The 19,958-nt window shown below is 36.7% G+C and overlaps 1 protein-coding gene across 1 annotated transcript in view; it reads left to right on the top strand.

Annotated features, from left to right (window-relative positions):
• lmbrd1 (LMBR1 domain containing 1) overlaps nt 1-19,958 on the top strand; it is a 121,275-nt gene that overhangs the window by 39,265 nt on the left and 62,052 nt on the right. The window contains exons 4-7 of the mRNA XM_067422104.1: nt 2,902-2,999; nt 4,538-4,605; nt 9,825-9,913; nt 16,637-16,710. Of these exons, the coding sequence (XP_067278205.1) occupies nt 2,902-2,999; nt 4,538-4,605; nt 9,825-9,913; nt 16,637-16,710 (329 nt within the window). The remainder of the gene's footprint in view (nt 1-2,901; nt 3,000-4,537; nt 4,606-9,824; nt 9,914-16,636; nt 16,711-19,958) is intronic.

Genomic DNA, 19,958 nt, shown 5'->3' with positions numbered 1-19,958 from the left:
GTGTGGGGGGGGGGGGGGGGTGGTATGGTCCCTGCATGGATCTATCCGTCCATCCATCCATCCATCCATCCATCCATCCAAACCTGTATGAATTCTTCACTGAACACAAAAAAAGAAGATATTTTAAAGAATATGTGTAACTTTCATAGTATGGAAAAAAATACTATGGAAGTCAATGGGGCCCATCAACTGTTTGGTTACCAACATTCTTCAAAATATCTTCTTTTGAGGGTGAGTAAATGATGACAGACTTTTCATTTTTGGGTGAACTATCCCTTTTTCTTTGTTTGAGTTGGTCAAAAATGTGGTTTTAACCGATATGCAGAAATTGTGTTTATTTATGTATGCTATCCGCTTGTTAAGTCGTGGCGTAAGGAATCCATTTCTAGATCCAAGCCTCAACTTGTTTCACTTGAGAATGCCATCAGCGCCCGTTTATGAGCGCTATTTTTTTCATATTAAACATCAAACATTGAAAAAAGTTGAACATTTTTAATACTTACAGTCTACACAACAGTCTCTATGGTCACAGCGTGACAGACATTAATATTTTAACGATTTATAAAAGATGAATCACAGTCTGGCCATCTGGAATTTTGGTATGGAGAAAATTTTATGATTTTACCTTTTTTTTGTAGTATTACACGATATTGTGTGTGTATATTAGCACCGTTTGTAATTTTTCTAGTGGTATAGATAGAGCGTTTGGGCTCGGAAGTGCTGGCACGTGACGTCAGACCTAACAACCAGATTACATACGTATATGCATTTTTGTTGCAGTCTGAATGGTTTAAATCAATAACCAATTCGGTAGAAAAGTATGAACATCATTAAAATTACTGATCAAACTGATAATCTCTAGTTTGACAAGCTGCACGGTTTGAGGTGTCACCTATGTCTATAGCCTAAACTTACATGAATGATTGTAGATCCTAAGTATAAGAGCTATATGCTTTCCTTAGCAAACATGCTAATTAGCCCAACCAGACATTCTTGACAGACACGATTTAAATTGTTATTGTATTTCTAATTGCAGCAAATGGATTCCGGGTGCGTTGGATCGGTCTAGAGTTTGATGCATGGGCTTTGCCTTAAAAACACAAACGGTGGGGGATTTCTGTCAGGATACCGGATGGTTTAAACCCCTTGAAAGATTTACACTATTCAAAACCATGAGAAATGCTTTAATCACATGGAATTGAGCGATGCTCGGATGGAACAAGGTAAATTGTGGCGAGAGTGTGTGAGAGTGCAGAGTTTATCTGTATGAGCGGCTTTTTATCCACTGAACTCGCAGAGTTCTATGAGCAAATCCCTCACAGTAATCCAGAAAAAGTGCAGCAATCAAAAAATTAAGTTTTAAAACGCACCCGAACAGCTGGCAAAATCAGCCGCAGGGCTCATGAAACAATAACAATAACCGTTTTCATCCCATTATGTTTTTATTTTGAAATGTTGCGGCTGCTCAGTTTTTCTCCTCGCCTGCTGTTAAAAAAACGCCTGCGTTTTGCCCGAGAGAAGCGCACTCTGCGTTCCTTTTACACGTTTATCTTTTAAAAATAAACATTTATCAAATGAACACACATGTACACAACTGACTGATGTGTGCAGAGCATGTTTACATGTTCGTGGAAATGAGCTTTTTGTCCTACATGACCGTGGACAGAATGATGGATCATTTTTTTGCACTCACAGAAGGTCATTGCAAGCATTCATGGTGTGTTGCCAGTATGGGATACAGTATGTGTGATTACAGACCTGTTTCTATATAGAGAAAGATGTCCGGGATGCTGTGTGATATTGTGTCTGGTGTACTCCAGATTTTTTGTTTCTCCATCTGTACAGCTATAGTAATCTATTCCGTTCATGTATACAAACATATCACCAGGGCTCTGGGATGACACATTTTCTAAACTAAAGAAGAGTTGTGTTATTCATATCGGCTATATCAGCTGAGTAACCTACATGAGAAGTGAAAATGACAATTTACAAGGTCACAAAACTGTGTGATCCGCTTCAGGACTGAAATAGGCCAAGCTGACGATTTTAATTCGTTGCATGACAGGGAAAGAGTGGAATCAACAAAATCACTTTCTCTGCCTGTCACAGTCTGTTACGTAAACTGTTGCAATATCAGTGATCTTTGCTCTTTTAACTTGATTAATTCAGCTTGTCTGCACTTGGGGCTTAGGACTCATCATGTGGGAGGTTTATTGGTTTCTAGGAATCTTTACTTGTAATGACACTGATATCAATCTTGATTTTTTGTTCATACTCTTTAGTCAATTTTTTTCATGTTTTCATGTAGTATATACGTTGTATATGTAATGTGTATTCAAACTTTGCTTTAGATCATTTATAAAGCCCATTTATAGAACTGCTATAAAATCCTAATATTTTCTTGAATTTATGTATTAAGTATTTTAAAGTGCATAATTAGAAATTGGGTCTTTGCTGTTTATTTAAATTTATGTTGGTTTCTCAAAAAGAGAAAGAAAGAAAGAAAGAAAGAAAGAAAGAAAGAAAGAAAGAAAGAAAGAAAGAAAGAAAGAAAGAAAGAAAGCACATCACTTTTCTTATTCTTTTAAAAAAAATATGGTGATAGATTTGTAGCCCATTATTTACACTTTTTTAACTTTTGTTTTTACAGTTTCATGTAACCTTGACATTTTTTACTTTTTGACTATCAATTTATTTAGAAAAAAAACTCATATAGAAAAGACATATGTTGTCAAGTGTGCAAATTAAATAGTTTTGTGAGTGAATTAAATAATTAAATGAGTGCCATGTCATTGACCATGTGACATCAACATACATCATGAGTAATGTTCTGTGTAATGTGGATACTGTTTTTTTGATTGTGCTTAAGGTATTTAACTGCCCATCTTTTTTCTTTCGCAGCTCTGTATTCCATCATTCTGTTCTGCGTCTTCCTCTGGATCCCCTTTGTGTATTTCTACTACGAGGAGAAAGATGAAGACAACATCAACAAGTGCTTGGTAAACCTGACACTCCTTCCTGTCTATCTAGTACACTCATGCACTCTGAAACAGATCACCTTTTCAGCCTTACAGGGATAATTCACACGCAAAATAAAAAACTAGGTGGGAAAAGAGCCATGTTAAGCTATTTGAACTCAATAAATAGTATGTACTCTACCCGTATGTAAAGCAAGGCTTGCTGTCTGCGGTTAAAACATTTAGCATTAATCATATCAACAGAAATGCCCTTGAGGTATAGCTAAGTGATATTTGCCTGATTACAGTTATGGCAGTTAATTCATAATAACCCAGTGAGTTTACCCACACTTCATGCAAGAGGTTTGACTGCAGTGAGGTGAAAAAGTGACAAAAACATATCCCTCTCGCTATAATGCTGCCTGCTGCAAATATTAAAATATTTTCTCTAAGGACACCACAGTGATGTGGAACATTAAATGCTGAGGAGCTTCTACAATCTTGTAGAAGTTATTTAGATCTCTTTCTAAACTTTCCACTTATTTTCCTTTGAAACAGTCAGAAGTTGCTGCATTCCAAAAACTATTGGGCATATTACATTACATTACATTACATTACATTACATTACATTATATTAATTATATTATATTAATTACTTTTTAAAAGTAGCAATAGAATAGTTAATTATCTCTTTTCCCGCCACTTTTTTATTTTATTTAAAGTTTCCAGTCACCGTCAGCGTTTTTGGAGCATTACAAAAACATAGTCCCCAGAATATTTTTATGTATGAATATTTGAACATGCAGTATATCAAAAGAAACGACAGCCCTTATGATTTTAAACAAAATACGTTTTATTCTAGCCTCTTTTATTTTATTGATAACTACAATAATACATAGATGGTCAAAACATAGATGGTAAAATAAGTAGATTGAGTCCATCAACTCCCTTAAAACTTGCAGTCCTGTTGCTCAAATTGGGTTCTGTAACGTTCACCAATTTTGATTTATATGCTGTTTAATGTTGATAATTGTGTTATTTTACATCTTATCATTACATTTGATATTGCTTGTTTCTGCATCTTCTTTGCATGTGTTTTGATCAGGAGATTCAGTAATCTTTCAGAATTTGTGGAATAGTGCCCCCTACCACATAACAGTGAAAGCCGTAAAATGACTTCAATGGTGGGGAAAGTGATAAACATGCACAATTTTACCAAATATGTATGTATTGTTCGCATAGCAACAAGCTAACAGGAAAATTAGAACTCTATTATTAGTTGAGTCTCTCTGTGACGGATGTTTATAAGCTGCAGAAAGTTGCAGTCTGTATAGAGTGTTCTAAAGCAGTATCTTTTAGGGTTTCATTTCAGTTACGACACTGCATTAGCTCACTAGGTTTTGGAGTAGAGCCACAATGTCTCCATCAGAGAAACTGTGTTCCTTACTTTTAAGTGCCGCAAATATGAAATTGTACAGTACTCCAGCCCAAAGCCCCTCTTTACATGAAGCTTAATTTATCATGGATTGATGACTTGATGAATACAGTTTGATAAATGTGTTTTTATTCTCTCATTACAGCAAGTGAAAAATGCACTGAAGTATACAATAGGATTTGTGATTGTGTGTTCAGCGCTGCTTTTGATTGGGTAAGTGTGTTTTGTGAGATGATAGTATTCTGTGTATGTGTGGACCGATCAATGTGAGCTTGTATTATATCATTCAGTCGTCATCTTCAACCTCCATCTGGTGTACAGAATCTTGTGGGAATGTATTTTGTTGGACAAAGCACATATAATGAGTCTGACCAGCTTTTGTTACAGTCCAAAGCTATTGTTAGTTAAATATAGCCAGATTGGGCACATCAAGGCTGATATGACGACATTTCTGTGATTTCTGGGCAGTTTAGAATACAAAGGGCTCCAACCATATCATGAATGATTATTAATCAACTTAGATTGACAGCAAAAATTTGAAGAAGTCCAGTGGATTTTGCCAACAGATCAATGCATTACACTTTTAATTTCTAAAGAGCTCAAAATTAACTGCACGACATCAAATGTACCTTGAAATCAACATGAGCTCAACATTTATTCTGTTTACTTTATAATGTGTGGTTTATTACAAATATAAATGCTGTTCTTTGTGATCTTTTTGTACTCAGCTTCTGACTTCACACATTTTCAACCCCCTGTCAACTCTTCCATTCTGGTACACTACCGTTTAAAAAGTTTTTTTTTTGAATTTTTTTTTTTTTTTCAGAAAGTATGCATTAAATTGTCAATAATCAGAAGAAGATTTCTATTTCAAATCTATTTCAAAAAGATTTCTATTTACTAAAGAATCTTGAAAAAAAATGTTTCACCATTTCCACAAAATAAAAGAATAAACTCAAAAGGCAAAGTCTCATTATCTGACATCTTGAAACCCGAAGATTGTCGAGACCAAGCCATGTAACAGTTTCTTGTCCGATGGTTAACTGAACTAAAAACCAAATGTGTACACATACATGGTGTGGCTTTGTCCCATTTAACCTCGAGTTTATACTTTTTGTTCTCAGCAGTGCTCGTGCAGCATAAACATAATGGATTTTCTTTGCCGCTGCAAGAATAACACGTCTGCTCACCAGGTCATATAATTTAATGTGCTCTCAACCATTAAATAGTGTTCCTGTGGGGCAGGGTACCTTCATCACACCTTCATGTCGTATAGACCCAGTGGGATGGGTTACTTTGATCGCAAAATGGGAAGAGGGACATGCCGTGGACCAAATGTAAAAGTGGGGATGGCACTTCGGACAGAAGCAATTTGGTGTTCATTTTACCTTTTGAACCAGAGCAGTGTTTTACCAGGAGTGTTGTGTCTCAGGGATCCTGATGGGGTGGTCATGATGGCTTTTTCCATCGTCTTTTTTCTCAGGGTGAGATGCAAAGTTCCCGTGTTTGTGATTGTTCATTTGGAGAGAGTTCTTTTTGTCTGCCTGTTTTGATTGGTCTGTTCTAAGGATGGGGCTTATAATTGGAGATCTGCCCCGTCCCACCCTCTGTAGTAAAATTCACTTGCTCACACCTGAGGAGATGTCCCGAAGTGCACTCGATCAATGCCATACTTGGTCTAAACGCTAGACACATGGGCCCTGTCCCAAATGGATGGCTTCATGTGGTCCTGCAGTCATGTGGCCGGGCTTTGGTGCGTGTCTGTGAAGTCCACGAGACCATACAGTGTCCCATTTGTCATTTTCAGGTTTCAAAAAGGTACTTTTGAGGACATTTGAGACAGGTCCTTAGTCAAGTCAGATATTATTCTCTAAAATTTAGCTTTATACTTAATCTGTAGCCTTTTAATTTAGCATCGAATGCAATATCCTTATAACTGGCAGTGTGCAAATTAAAGGGATAGTCCATTTAAAACAAATGTTCTCACCTTCTTGTCATTTCAAACCCCTAAGATATTTTGAATGAATCCTCAGAGGTTTCTGTTCCTCTATTCAAAGTTCATGCAACCAAAACTTTGACAATCCGAAAAGGTCACAAGGCGTCCTATAAGTAATCCATATGAATGGAGCTACAGTCCCTTTATCTCTTAAAAAGACTTTGATTAAACCGTTTTTTTTATATGGATTGTTTTTAAAGGTGCACTATGTAGTATTTTTACAGTAAAACATCCAAAAAACACTAGCCCAGTGTTATATATTTTGTTCAGTTGAGTTATTCTTACAATATCCCAAATGTTTCCAACTATTGGTAAATTGTGAGGAAATTGCTATTTTAACCAAGGAACTGTGATGTCTGAGGAAGTCGTCTGTCAATTGTGTCATATCTGTGTTGCCCTCGGTTTCCGTTTTTATTCTGCAGAAGCGATTTTCTCTTAGCAGTGTGAACATGTCACAGCAGCCGCTGAGCGAATGCACAGAGTAACGTCATAACATCATTTTAAACACATTTAAATGTATCTAATATGATAAGCAGAGCTGCATTACCATACTCGTGACCGGAAAAGCGGAAAAGGCGCCTGCGACTGTGTCCCGTCATAATAAGTCCCGTTGCTCGAGCCATGTGTTTGCGTAATAGTCGCGCCAGCGGCCTTGCTCAGCTCCACAACACTATGTCCTGCTCTGCTTCATACTACAGTAACGTTAATAATCACATTCATAAACATGCATCCTATCCCGATTCTTTTCCACCGGCTGTGAGGTGAAGACCACATGTCCCAAGATTCTGCGCTCAAACTAGCCGTCATCAAACTACGCCTTTGTTTTGAATAGGCGCCCTCTAGCAGACGGAAAAATGGCATAGTGCAGCTTTAATAATTGTTTTGATGTTTTTGAATCTCTTAAAGATTTGATTGCATGGACTTTTAAAGGAGGGACAGAAAACTGTCAGGTTTTATTACAACTGTTGTAATTTGCGTTATGAAGATGAACACAAGACTTAGTGGTTTAGTCTTTGCAGAGTAACTGATAGACTTTAACATATACTGTGAGAGCTGCTGACAGTATTTTGGACTATAATTGATGATGTCAGACAACAGAAAGAGTGGATGCAGAGGTCAGATACGCTTATGAACCTTTGCATAAACCGAGTCCTTGGTCGATTTATGAACCCGCATCCTGCTGTACGTAGAGTTTACAACGTAATTTACTGACACCCCTAAAAGATGACATTTTCATGCACAACGCAGCTTTTCTAAAGTGACACGTCAATTGAACTCACTCAGATAATGCCAGTGATGCTGAATGATGTGGCTGCATTTAAAATGAAAGTGACCCTATTTTGCAGCCATTTGGATCTGCTGTAATTTAAATGAGGCCCTTTTAGCTGTATGTTCTCAAGTTGCTAATTGGAGAAGTGACAAGTGACATTTAATAGTCATTCCAGTTTTCCAAATTCATACGCTCATGTACATTTTTGCTCTTTGATTTGCATATTTAAAATTAGCCTGGTGTGTTGTCAGCAGCAATATATTTTTTTAAATAAGCAGTGATTAGGTGCAAGAGTCATAAGTTACAATTGATGGGGATATAAATTACAGAGTTCATAAAAATTAAAACTGAACTTATGGTTAAAACAAGTTTTTTTTTTTTCTTTCTCTCTGAGCAGCCGTAGCCTGAGGTATTTGCTTATGCAATATTGTCTTGTAAGTGATATTCTCTTCATTGGAAATGACTCACTTTCTTAGTGTTGCAGGTATTTGCTCAGAATGTGAGCATATGTGTCCCTGGTTGCTTTTAAAGCTTGCGGCGATACATCACACATAAGCTGAGTACATGGATCTCTACACGATAGTTCACAGTAAGCACACTTGTGTCGTCAGCCAATTATAAATATACATACATGTACAAGACAACTATTTACTTTTCGGGGTAAAAGTACACTAAGTACCTTAAAAATTACGTGTATGTTGAGATGAGATTAGGAAACATGTTAAGTAGTTTTCTCTGAAAAGCAATGCTACAGCCAGTTATCCTACTTTGAAAACATGCGTTCCATGTCAGAATGTCTTTTTTTTTTTCTGTGCGATCCCACCCACTGGCAATTTACCCAATAATATTCCGACACTCCTGGTTGCCAGTTGGCTGAAAACACAGAAACAAAAGCCAGCAAACAAAACTGGGTGAGAGATCACAAATTCGACCTGACCTAAAAAGCCTCGGAGTCAGCAATAAAGCCTTTGTGAAGGTGTACATTACCTGATCAATTTACAGTGTAAGATTCGTTGCTTTCCATTGTACACTTGTTCCTGTTAAGTGTTCTCAATCTGGCAACCCGCTTGCGCCATGAGTCTGGGGAGGAGTTGGCAGGTGGCAGCTAGTTGTCAATAAAGCTTTATAATACATTTAAGGAAATCTTGATACTTTTTTCTCATGATAAATTATATATTTTATAGAGCTGTCAAATGATTAATAGCATTTTAATTGCATACAAAACACAAGTTTGTGTTTACATAATATGTGTGTGTGCACTGTTTATAATTATGTTTATTTAAATACACACACATGCATGTGTATATTTAAGACATATTTGCATGTATATACAGTATATATTTATATAATTTATTATAATTTATATCATTATATATACATTTAAAAAATAAATAAATATATACATGGCACTTGTGTGTATTTATATATACATAGTTGTAATACATAAATGATTTATTGTTTGACAGCACTATTTTATTGCTAATTTGAAATTAACTTTCATTGGATGTGCCCCCACAACTCAAAAGCTAACCCATAATAACAGAGATTTTAGAAACCAAAATATATTTGAAATCATATATTCATGTATTCATGTTTGCTTTATTAAATTGCATATTATTCTATTCTATTTGATTTGTTCATTCGTTTGAAGTGTCTGCGTTTGCTTTTTGACCATATTAAAGGGATAGTTCACCCAAAAATGAAAATTCTGTCATCATTTACTCCCCTCCAGTTGTAACAAACCTGTATGGATTTCTGTCTTCTGCTCAAAACAAAAGATGATATTTTAAAGAATATGGTAAAGAATATAAAGAATCAGACAGTTGATATTCATACAAGTTTTTAGTCTCTATCTATCTATCTATCTATCTATCTATCTATCTATCTATCTATCTATCTATCTATCTATCTATCTATCTATCTATCTATCTATCTGTCTGTCTGTCTGTCTGTCTGTCTGTCTGTCTGTCTATCTGTCTATCTATCTATCTATCTATCTGTCTATCGTCTATCGTCTGTCTGTCTGTCTGTCTGTCCGTCTGTCCGTCATTACAATATTACTGTTTTTATTTTTGATCAAATAAATGCAGCTTGTGAGAGGATAATAGACTACAGTAGTGTTTAAATAATGGCATTATGACTGAGAAGTATGAACCTCTGTTTCAGGACGTTTGTTCCCTTGGAGTCTCCACCCAACAAGAACTCCACTCAGTGGGAGAAGGTGCAGTATCTGTTCGAGGAGCTGGGCAGTAGCCGTAAGTACCGTACAGACCTTTTTAAGTGAAAATGCAGCTCAGTTTTATTGACACTTGCAAAGAAAACCGCAAAAAAAGAGCTTTATTTAAGCCTTCTGGGGCCACAACACTGAAACGACAGGTGCTTTTTAGAGAGCGACGGATGCTGCCGAGCTACGAGCAGAGGTGATGTGTGGGTTTGGCAGCACTGACATTTAGCCTCGTCAATGTCAACAGTCCTCATTGTGCTACCTAAATTTGCTGTCTTGGAAAAAAAGGAAAGGCCGACTGCTTTTGACATGTCAATCAAGCCTTCCATTTGAAGCAGGAATGGCAGGCACATGTTTGCGCCTGCACTTATATAGACACTACTGGTCAAAAGTTTTTGGACGGCAAGATGTTTTAATGTTTAAACCAAGGCTGAATATATTTTGTAACAAATACACACACACACAAAAAAAAAAAAAAAAAAAAAAAACTATAATATTGTGGAGTATTATTAAAATGTAAAATAAATAACTATTTGAATATATTTTAAAAAGTAATTTATTTCTAAGATGCAAAGCTGAGTTTTCAGCATCATTACTCCAGTCTTCAGTGTCACAAGATCCTTCAGAAATAATTCTAATAGGCTGATTTAGTGCTCAATAAACATTAAAGATTATTATCAATGTTGAAAACGGTTGTGAAATATATATTTTTAGAATTCTTTGAAGAATAGAAAGTTCAAATAAACAGTATTGTCTGTCATAGATAGAAAGCTTTTGCAAAATTGTAATACCGTGCAAAGGTTTTGGGTCGATAAGATTTTTGTTGTTGTTGAAAGGTCTAAAATCAATTAATACATTTATTCAGCAAGAATGCATTAAATTGATTAAAATGACAGTATAGACATTTATAATTTCACAAAAGCTTTATATTTCAGAAAAAAATGCTGTTCTTTAGAGCTATATTTTCATTAAGAATCCTGAAAATTGTGCACAACTGTTATGCACAACAGTTTATATTGTTATAAATATTTATTGATTAGCAAATCAGCCTATTAGAATGATTTCTGAAGGATCATGTGACACTGAAGACTGGAGTAATGATGCTGAAAATTCAGTTTGCCATCACAGAAATAAATTGCATTTTAAAATATATTCAAATAGAAAACAGTAATTTTAAGCCTTAAATGCGTAAATGTTTTACCAATAATTATTACATATTTGGGTCTTTAGCGACCCGGATCTACATCTAACATGAATGGTTATTTATCTATCTGTATAATAAAAAACTCTCCTGATTTTAAAGTAATAATTACAGATGAATAAAATAAAGCAGATTTTGTTACTTGTTGTAATTTGGAAGGGTTCAGTTTGAACCCTTGAGCTCTGTCCTTGTCAGAGCTCATTTCCCAGTACATTCAGCAATCCCAAACATATTATCAAAACTATAATTTTCAACATCTTCAAAATACATGTTTTGATTGCTCACAGCTTCTTCAGCAGATCCATCATCAAGTGACAGTGACACTAATATTTGATTACGTAATTTGATTAGTTTTTTCTTGTTATATTGTTTATAATTAATTAATTGAGGAATCCTAAGAATGTTGATGTGTAACTTTATAAAAGGAATGAGGAGGGGGGGTAGTGAATGATGTCCTGGGTCAAGAAAGACCCGAGGTATGTAAGAGTTCAATTGTAAAAATATTTTGCTGTACTGGTGAGCGGAATAGACTTTTAAAGCGGAATAGACTTTTAAAAACATGAAAAAATCTTACCATCCAAAAAGTTTTGACTGGTAGTGTATGCGATTCTGTGTGGCCTTTAACATCCACATCTCATGTCTCCCTTCATGCAGACTGCAGGTAATTGTTGAAAATTAGATAACTAGTTGCCAAGGAAGCATTTCTCTAACTAAACTAACTAAACTAAATGAAAACTAAACATTTATTTAAAAAAAAACATATATCTAGATATTTAAAAAAACTAATGAAAATAACAAAAGCACAACAATACTAAAAATTAAAATATAAAAATTAAGACCAAATCAAAATACCAATGAATATCAATGATACTAAAATAACATTGCCACTTTCACTCTGGTGAAACACTCATCCCTTTTCAACGTTTTTGTTACACTTTTTTTAAGGTGTCTGTGTTACAGTGTAATTATACATTTTAAGAACTAAGTAATAATAACTACATATACTTACTATAGGGTTAGGGTTTGGTTTAGATGCATACAATTATGCCCGGTTTATAGCAAGTACTATTGTAACTACATGTAACGTGTAGCACAGACACTGTACAATAAAGTGTTACCAAAATGTCTTTAAAAAATTTCTATTTTCCCTTCTAGCTATATTAGCGTTCATGTTCAGTATTTTTGTGTCAATGTTCTTCAGAACCTTTCCTTCAATCTTATTATATTCTAAAAGCTGATTTGAAGGTCACATAACGAGTCACATGCCTCTTCCAGTACAAGTAATTTTTTTTTTTTTTTGGTGCCAAGGTTTGTTTTGCTCCGAGAAAGCAAGTGTGAGTTGCCAACATCATGGTGTTCCTTCAGAGCAGATCTCTTGTTAGGTTGGGTCGTGACTCGTGACTTTTGCTTCACTCTCCCTTGAAGACCCTCAAGCTGGCAGGAATGGAGCCACTGAAGAACCCAACCTAATCCAATAATAGCCTGGAGTAAATCTGTGACTCTTTGAGACAGTGTCTGATTCCTCTGAGGGGGTCTTAGAGCTGTCATTGCCCCTTCCCAGCAGCCCTGGCCTAATGAATAGAAATCAAGCAAACATTCTTGGTGGAAGGAACCTCAGAAAAAGGCCCCTGTTGAAACAGGATTGCTTGTCAAAATCTGCAGCAGATCTGAAAGGGTTGACGGTTGTGGTACCCTGCTCCTCATCCCCACTCCACATGTGAAATTAATAACAAGATACTGTGTGCTAGATAAGCAGGGTTATGATGTCCCCGAGAAGCCTCGGCTGCCGAAGAAGCATCTTCACCAAGGCAGGACAAGCTGACGAATTGACGAACCAGCGTATATGCGGCGGTTCAGTTGCCGGTTCCCCTGAGTGAAACACTTAAAATGTAACCTGAATGCAATAGCCAGTTCCCCATTAGCGGGTAAGACTCAGGCGAGAGAGCGAAGGAGCGTGCAGAAGGGAAGACAGCTGAAGATCTGATGTTATCACAGACATAGGTTCGGAAAAAAAGTCTCCACTTAATTATGCAGCAGAGGCCGAACCCAGAATCCACTCAGGCAGCTCTTGTTCTCTGATTTACCTTCCCGCTGAGCCGAATGCGAGTCACATTTCAAATTGGAGCTAGCGTGAAGTAGTGTGAAGAGGGGGCATCCGGCGTTAACTACGCTGAGTCTAATTTGGATTCGAATTTTATGACATAATTTTACATGCATAGCACTAGTCTGTAATGATACTCAGAATAGAAAAAAAGAAATCCAGTATCTATATATTGTATGGTGTTTACACATGGCAAGGTGTTAGATCTGTTTTAAGGGTGTGGAAAACGGCAGTTAATATGTATTGTTAATCGTTGTATTGAATATTTAGTTGTGTATGCTCATTTCCTTCTGTTTTTAAATGAAGATTACTTTGGCAGCCATTTAACATAACACACACTGTTTCTGCCTATCTCATGTTAATCTTGAGTACCTATAGAGTAGTATTGCATCCTTCATATCTCCGAAAAGTCTTCAGTTTTATCTTTCAGAAAAAAGCCCAGCTTGTTGAAGCATGTAGTGGGTAGAGATAGTGATGAGCGCGCGCGCACACACAAACACACACACACACACACACACACACGCACACACACACACACACACACACACACACACACACACACCATGGCATTATCCCCGGATAACTTTCGATTCACTATACATCTAAAAACAAAATGACAGCACTGCTGACGGCATCTGCAACCGAACGAAGCTCATTGATAGACGTGCTCTTGCTCTCGTTCTTGTTGATGTGTGCACGTGTTCATCTGGAAGAAGTGCCCATACAAGCGATTCCTCCCTTTATGACATCATACAGGACCCTAACCCCCCCTTACAAACACAAAATAAACACACATCTCAAAATTAATATCCATTTTCCATACTGTACATTATAAAGTTGTGATGCCAAAAATCATTTGCTGCATTTAAATGATTGATTTTAGTTTTTAATGTTTTTTTTGTTGTTGTTTTTTTATGTTAATGTCATATTTATTGGCTGTAACATAAATACAATATTGTATGCATTCATATGACATTTATTTACACTTTAAATTTAATAACACCATTAAATATAATTTTTAGCATTCTGTACAATATTATGTACGCTTGTAGCATAATTTTTATTTTATTTATTTAGACTAAATTGTATAACATTTTAATATTTTCTGTTTATTCTTTATTAGCTGATAACATGAATATAATTATTGATATCAGTCTGGATTTTAATAGTGATGCCTTGTCTACAAAAGATTAGCTACATATATTATACATAGACACAGCATATGGCTATGCTCAAAACTTTTTTTAAATACCCTTTAAATAAGATTAAGATAAATAAATAATTTCTCTCGATCAAAGTATAATATTTCCGGCGGTAATTGTTTGGGAGCAGCGGGGTTTCTCTTTTTCAGTAATCCAGAGAGTAGGTTAGCTATAGCAAGCCGCTTTCCATCTCCATGAGGTTATCATAGCAAGCTCATGTTGTGAATACCTCAGCTAAGAGCTCTTTAATATACACTTCTCAGTGGCAGCGGTCTCCTCCGCGCGCATAAGCCTGAGGTGCTCCGTGCATGTCGAGATAAGGGCCTCCACTCTCTCCGAGTGCCGAGGAATCAGGCGCTAGAGCAGCTGTAGAGCCGCCGCAGATAATAAACAATATATTCTCTGTCCAATCCCCTACAAAGTCTTCCGGGGAAGAGACGGAAAACGCAGGTCCCCCTGCATTGTGAGGAGTTCATAAACAGAGCTGCTTTCCGTACCAAACACGAACGCCATTGTCTGCGGCATCACGCCTTTGCCACTTAACAAAAGCGGGGACATCACAAAGGGAAACACCTATTCAGATGTAAATGCTCATTTCAGCCATCAGACATCAAAGCGTCTCTTCTTTTTATATTCTTCCGTTTGCTACATTAGGAAGCAGGAGTGTAATCATCTTCATTTCTTCTCCTCGGCTTTTGTGTCTTGCGGCTTTTTTGCGTATGGAACGTGGTGGGTGGCGCGGGAAACAGTTCTCAGACTTCATGCGGTTCAACAAAATGGAAAGAAGTCATTTTGTGAGCGATGTAAAGCAGTTCCTGGGGAAAATAAACAGAGAACAGTAGGTTGCATTCAATCGAGGTAGGCTGCTGGCAGAAGGGGGCTTTCTGGGCTCAGGGCTGCCAGGATGCTGCGTTTTGCTCCGCTGGGCCATAGCTCAGAACCAGAGGAAAGGGGAATCGCGCGAGTTTGCGAGTATTCAACTCTCTCGCTCCCTGTGACAGGTGGGATCCTAACAGGAAGTGCAGCGGCGGTCACTTCCCATAAATCTGCCTCAGCTGGCTTCAGATCTGACAGCTGGCATCATGCCCTTTCCTCTTTTTATTTATTTGGCTCTCTCGGCTCTATGTTGAGTCCTGTATTTTGAGGAGTGGTGATTCACAAAAATCAAATGTACTTTTTAACCAAGCCCATTCACCCTTAAAAATAAGCCAATAAGAACCAAAAAAGAGTTTTCACAGTGATGACACAGAAGAACCATTTTTGGTTCCCCAAAGAACCGTTTTGTGAAAAGTTCTTTAAAGAACCATTTTTTTCTAACCATTTTATAGTCTAACTACCTTTTTGCACTACAAAGAACCTTTTGTGCAATGGAAAGGTTCTTTGGATAATAAAGGTCCTTCAGGGAACCAAACACCCTGCTAAAGAACCATTTAAGAACTTTTATTTTTAAGAATGTACTAAAATATAAAAAATAGCATTTTCTTTTGAATAAGAGCAGTCAATAATTCACAACAAAAATGCATGTGTGCGTCTGATAATTGTCAGTGATATCCTGAAAGGGATGAAAGATGGCGCTGTTTGGTTGTTATTTCCAGTGAGGTTTGTAGGCTAGTCTTTACAGTAAAGCTTTTTTCTTTCAAAGCAGACAATATATAGTCAGAACGTAAATGATCAAATTTCTTTTGTGATAATTTTAAGAATAATTCAAGTCGTTATATTTTACATTCTATTACTTTTTGTATTTTTCCCCCTAAATGTTTATTTACATTTCTTGCCATTTATGTATTTATTCTGTTTTTTATCGATTATTTACTAAATAATTACCTAAGAAAAGTGAAAAGCAAATTTTACTTTATTTAATTTTTTGTATTTATTTAAAGCACATTTACATTGTATTTAAATTAAATAATAGTACATTTTCAGTAGCATATTAGATATTGCGGGGAAATTTTACTAGTATTGTTATCGACTATTAAAACAAGGAATATGTTTACTGAATGTCCTTTATATTTTCAACATGTCATTGTGACTATTAAAATTTAGAGGGCAAAAACTTTGCTGACCTTACAGTAACTATGCCAGAGTAAGAGCAGTTTGAGAGAAATGATAGTGAGAGAGGGGAGAAGATGAGGTGCATTGAGAAATTTCCCTGGGGGCAAGAACTGCTCTGAATATCTGGCGTATGACCAAAACTTAACAGAGCTCTGCATTTGGCCCATGTCATAAATAAATTTCCCCTCTGTCTTGCAGATGGCCTGGCCGCCCTGTCGTTCTCCATCAGCTCGCTCACCTTGATTGGCATGCTGGCAGTGATCACATACACGGTGAGTGGCCAACAGAGAATTGGTAATGGTGGGTGGTTACTTGTGCCCCATCGATTTGCATGCGCTTACGAGGGGTTGTGCAAAGAGCCTGCTCAGCACTGTCATGGGAATGCACTTTTAGACATAATATGGATGTTTCGTTCCACAGTATATAGTGTCGTCACAATTTCACTTTTTGTATTTGCATTTTTCATTTTTGTATCTTCTTTTACATGTTTAATTTGTGTAGCTCTAGTGTCACCGAATTTGCTCCATTTGTAATAGGTTGAATAAACAGAGTCCCGCCCCAATCTCACGCCATTGGTTGAACCAATGTCACTATTAATACGGCCCCAGAAAAGAATACATCTGCTGAAAAGATTGTTGGCCTACCTTTGATGGTGGAGTCCAGATAGGTCTTCACGTGCAGGTTTCTCATATGATAAAAACACCGCCTGTCTTTGATTGCAGTCATTCTAGATGATGAAGCGGTCCCTCAACATTAGAAATGTTTTGTGATTCTTGTGTTTTGGCCTGCAATCGCTCAAAATGACACACTGTCATTTTTCACCGATGTGTGTGGACGTGTGCCTGAGACGTCGGTGTGATGTATATGCCCTGTTATCTCTCTCCTATTTATATATCTGAGCCTGAAGGCCATTAATAAACGCCCATATTCTGATTCCTTCAGCATACTGTAGCTGTTCTATTCGGATAAGATAAATTGATTGTACTGTAACACTTGTTAATGTCATCCATTTTTCATCACCAACATCATGAGTAACCGGGCTATGAGAAACTCTGCTTTATTAGGGATTGAAAAGAATGAGATGGAATATCTTTGAATGTGGCACACAATCAAAAAATAAAATAAAATAAAATAGAATAAAATAAAATAAAATAAAATAAAATAAAATAAAATAAAATAAAATAAAATAAAATAAAATAAAATAAAATAAAATAAAAAAATTAAATAAAATTAAATAAAATAAAATAAAATAAAATAAAATAAATATATATAAGATCGTTCAACTATTCGTGTAACTGTATTTAAAAAGGGAAAACGTGGAGGTGTTTGGTCGCTTCTAACTTGATCTCGGTTTGGTACCGTAGTGAATGAACTGGGCTTAGTGGGCTAAGCTAAATGCTATCAGAATATCACTGCGCGTCAGAGCGATTAAGTGCACGCACTGAGACGAGAGAGGTATGTCTTAGGTAAGGGAATAACATAGTTTAATATGAAAAACTGGTGAAGTATACCTATAAACTAGGGTAAAGTTAGGAAAGAAAATGCATGTGTTAATGGATCTCTGCGTCAGGTCTTAAAGTGCTGTCAAAATCATGAGATAATATTAAAATTAAATATTAAAAGTATTTGAACACCCTGCTATTATGCAAGTTCTCCCACTTGGATGTCAAGGAGGGGTCTGAAATTTTCATCGTAGGTGCATGTCCACTGTGAGAGACATAATCTAAAAAATTTAAAAAATCCAGAAATCACAATGTATGATTTTTTAAACTATTTATTTGTATGATACAGCTGCAAATAAGTATTTGAACACCTATAAGCTAGAATTCTGACCCTCAAAGACCTGTTAGTCTGCCTTTAAAATGTCTACCTCCACTCCATTTATTGTCCTAAATTAGATGCACTTGTTTGAGGTTGTTAGCTGCATAAAGACACCTGTCCACCCCATACAATCAGTTAAAATCCAACTACTAACATGGCCAAGACCAAAGAGCTGTCCAAAGACACTAGAGACAAAATTGTGGCTGGAAAAGGGCTACAGGGAAATTGCCAAGCAGCTTGGTGAAAAAAGGTCCTCTGTTTGAGTAATCATTAGAAAATGGAAGAAGCTAAACATGACTGTCAAAGTCCGTCGGACTGGGGCTCCATGCAAGATCTCACCTCGTGGGGTCTCAATGATCCTAAGAAAGGTGAGAAATCAGCCCAGAACTACACGGGAGGAGCTGGTCAATGACCTGAAAAGAGCTGGGACCACCGTTTCCAAGGTTACTGTTGGTAATACACAGGTGTCATGGTTTGAAATCATGCATGGCACGGAAGGTTCCCCTGCTTAAACCAGCACATGTCCAGGCCCGTCTTAAGTTTGCTAATGACCATTTGGATTATCCAAAGGAGTCATGTGGTCAGATGAAAGTCATGTGGTCAGATGAGACCAAAATATAAGTTTTTGGTCATAATTCAACTAAACGTGTTTGGAGGAAGAAGAATGATGAGGGCCATGTATTGCGAGATTTTGGGGAACAACCTCCTTCCCTCAGTTAGAGCATTGAAGATGGGTCGAGGCTGGGTCTTCCAACATGACCCAAAGCAAAGGATAACAGCCAGGATAACCAAGGAGTGGCTCTGTAAGAAGCATACCAAGGTTCTTTCTCCAGACCTAAACCCAATAGAGATTCTTTGGGGGGAGCTCAAACTCCGTGTTTCTCCTCGACAGGCCAGAAACCTGACTGATCTAGAGAAGATCTGTTTGGAGGAGTGGGCCAAAATCCCTCCTGCAGTGTGTGCAAACCTGGTGAAAAACTACAGGAAATGTTTGACCTCTGTAATTGCAAACAAAGGCTACTGTACCAAATATTACAATTGATTTTCTCAGGTGTTCAAATACTTACAGCTGTATCATACAAATAAATAGTTAAAAAATCATACATTGTGATTTCTGGATTAATTATGTCTCTCACCTGTGACATAATCATTAATTATGTCTCATGCACCTACGATGGCAATTTCAGACCCCTCTATGGTTTCCAAGTGGGAGAACTTGCAAAATAGCAGGGTGTTCAAATACTTATTTGACTTGTACCTCACTGTACATGGAAGTTTTCCTCATGGTATCATTAGTACCTGTGACACAGCATGAAATGACTTTTTCCAGAATTACTTTTCTTTGTCCAAAATGATTCTGGCTTTTTACCAGTAAGAGACTGTTCATACATCAGCAGCAAAATACCGGTAAATTCTTTGATGATGTCAGTCATCAGAAAAGATTTTTAAACGCAGCTCTGAAGAATGGAAAAGAAGCTGCGAGACACGGTGCAAAGTTGATCATTTAGTGCATATTTACATAGAAAAATTATTAAAAACCTTTCTGTAAACAGCACAGAGTAATCACGTCATCTCCATAAGAACTTATAATTGGCCCAAAGCAGACTTCCTACATCAACATGTTCTCACGTCCAGTAAAATTGCCAGAACTGAAGGTCCTGTTCACACATTATCTCTCACTGCTAATTTACCAGTAAAG

The sequence above is a fragment of the Pseudorasbora parva genome, chromosome 17 (assembly GCF_024679245.1).
Source record: "Pseudorasbora parva isolate DD20220531a chromosome 17, ASM2467924v1, whole genome shotgun sequence".
Taxonomy (NCBI): domain Eukaryota; kingdom Metazoa; phylum Chordata; class Actinopteri; order Cypriniformes; family Gobionidae; genus Pseudorasbora; species Pseudorasbora parva.
Note: the sequence above shows the minus strand (reverse complement) of the source record. Positions and strands in the feature narration are given on the sequence as shown.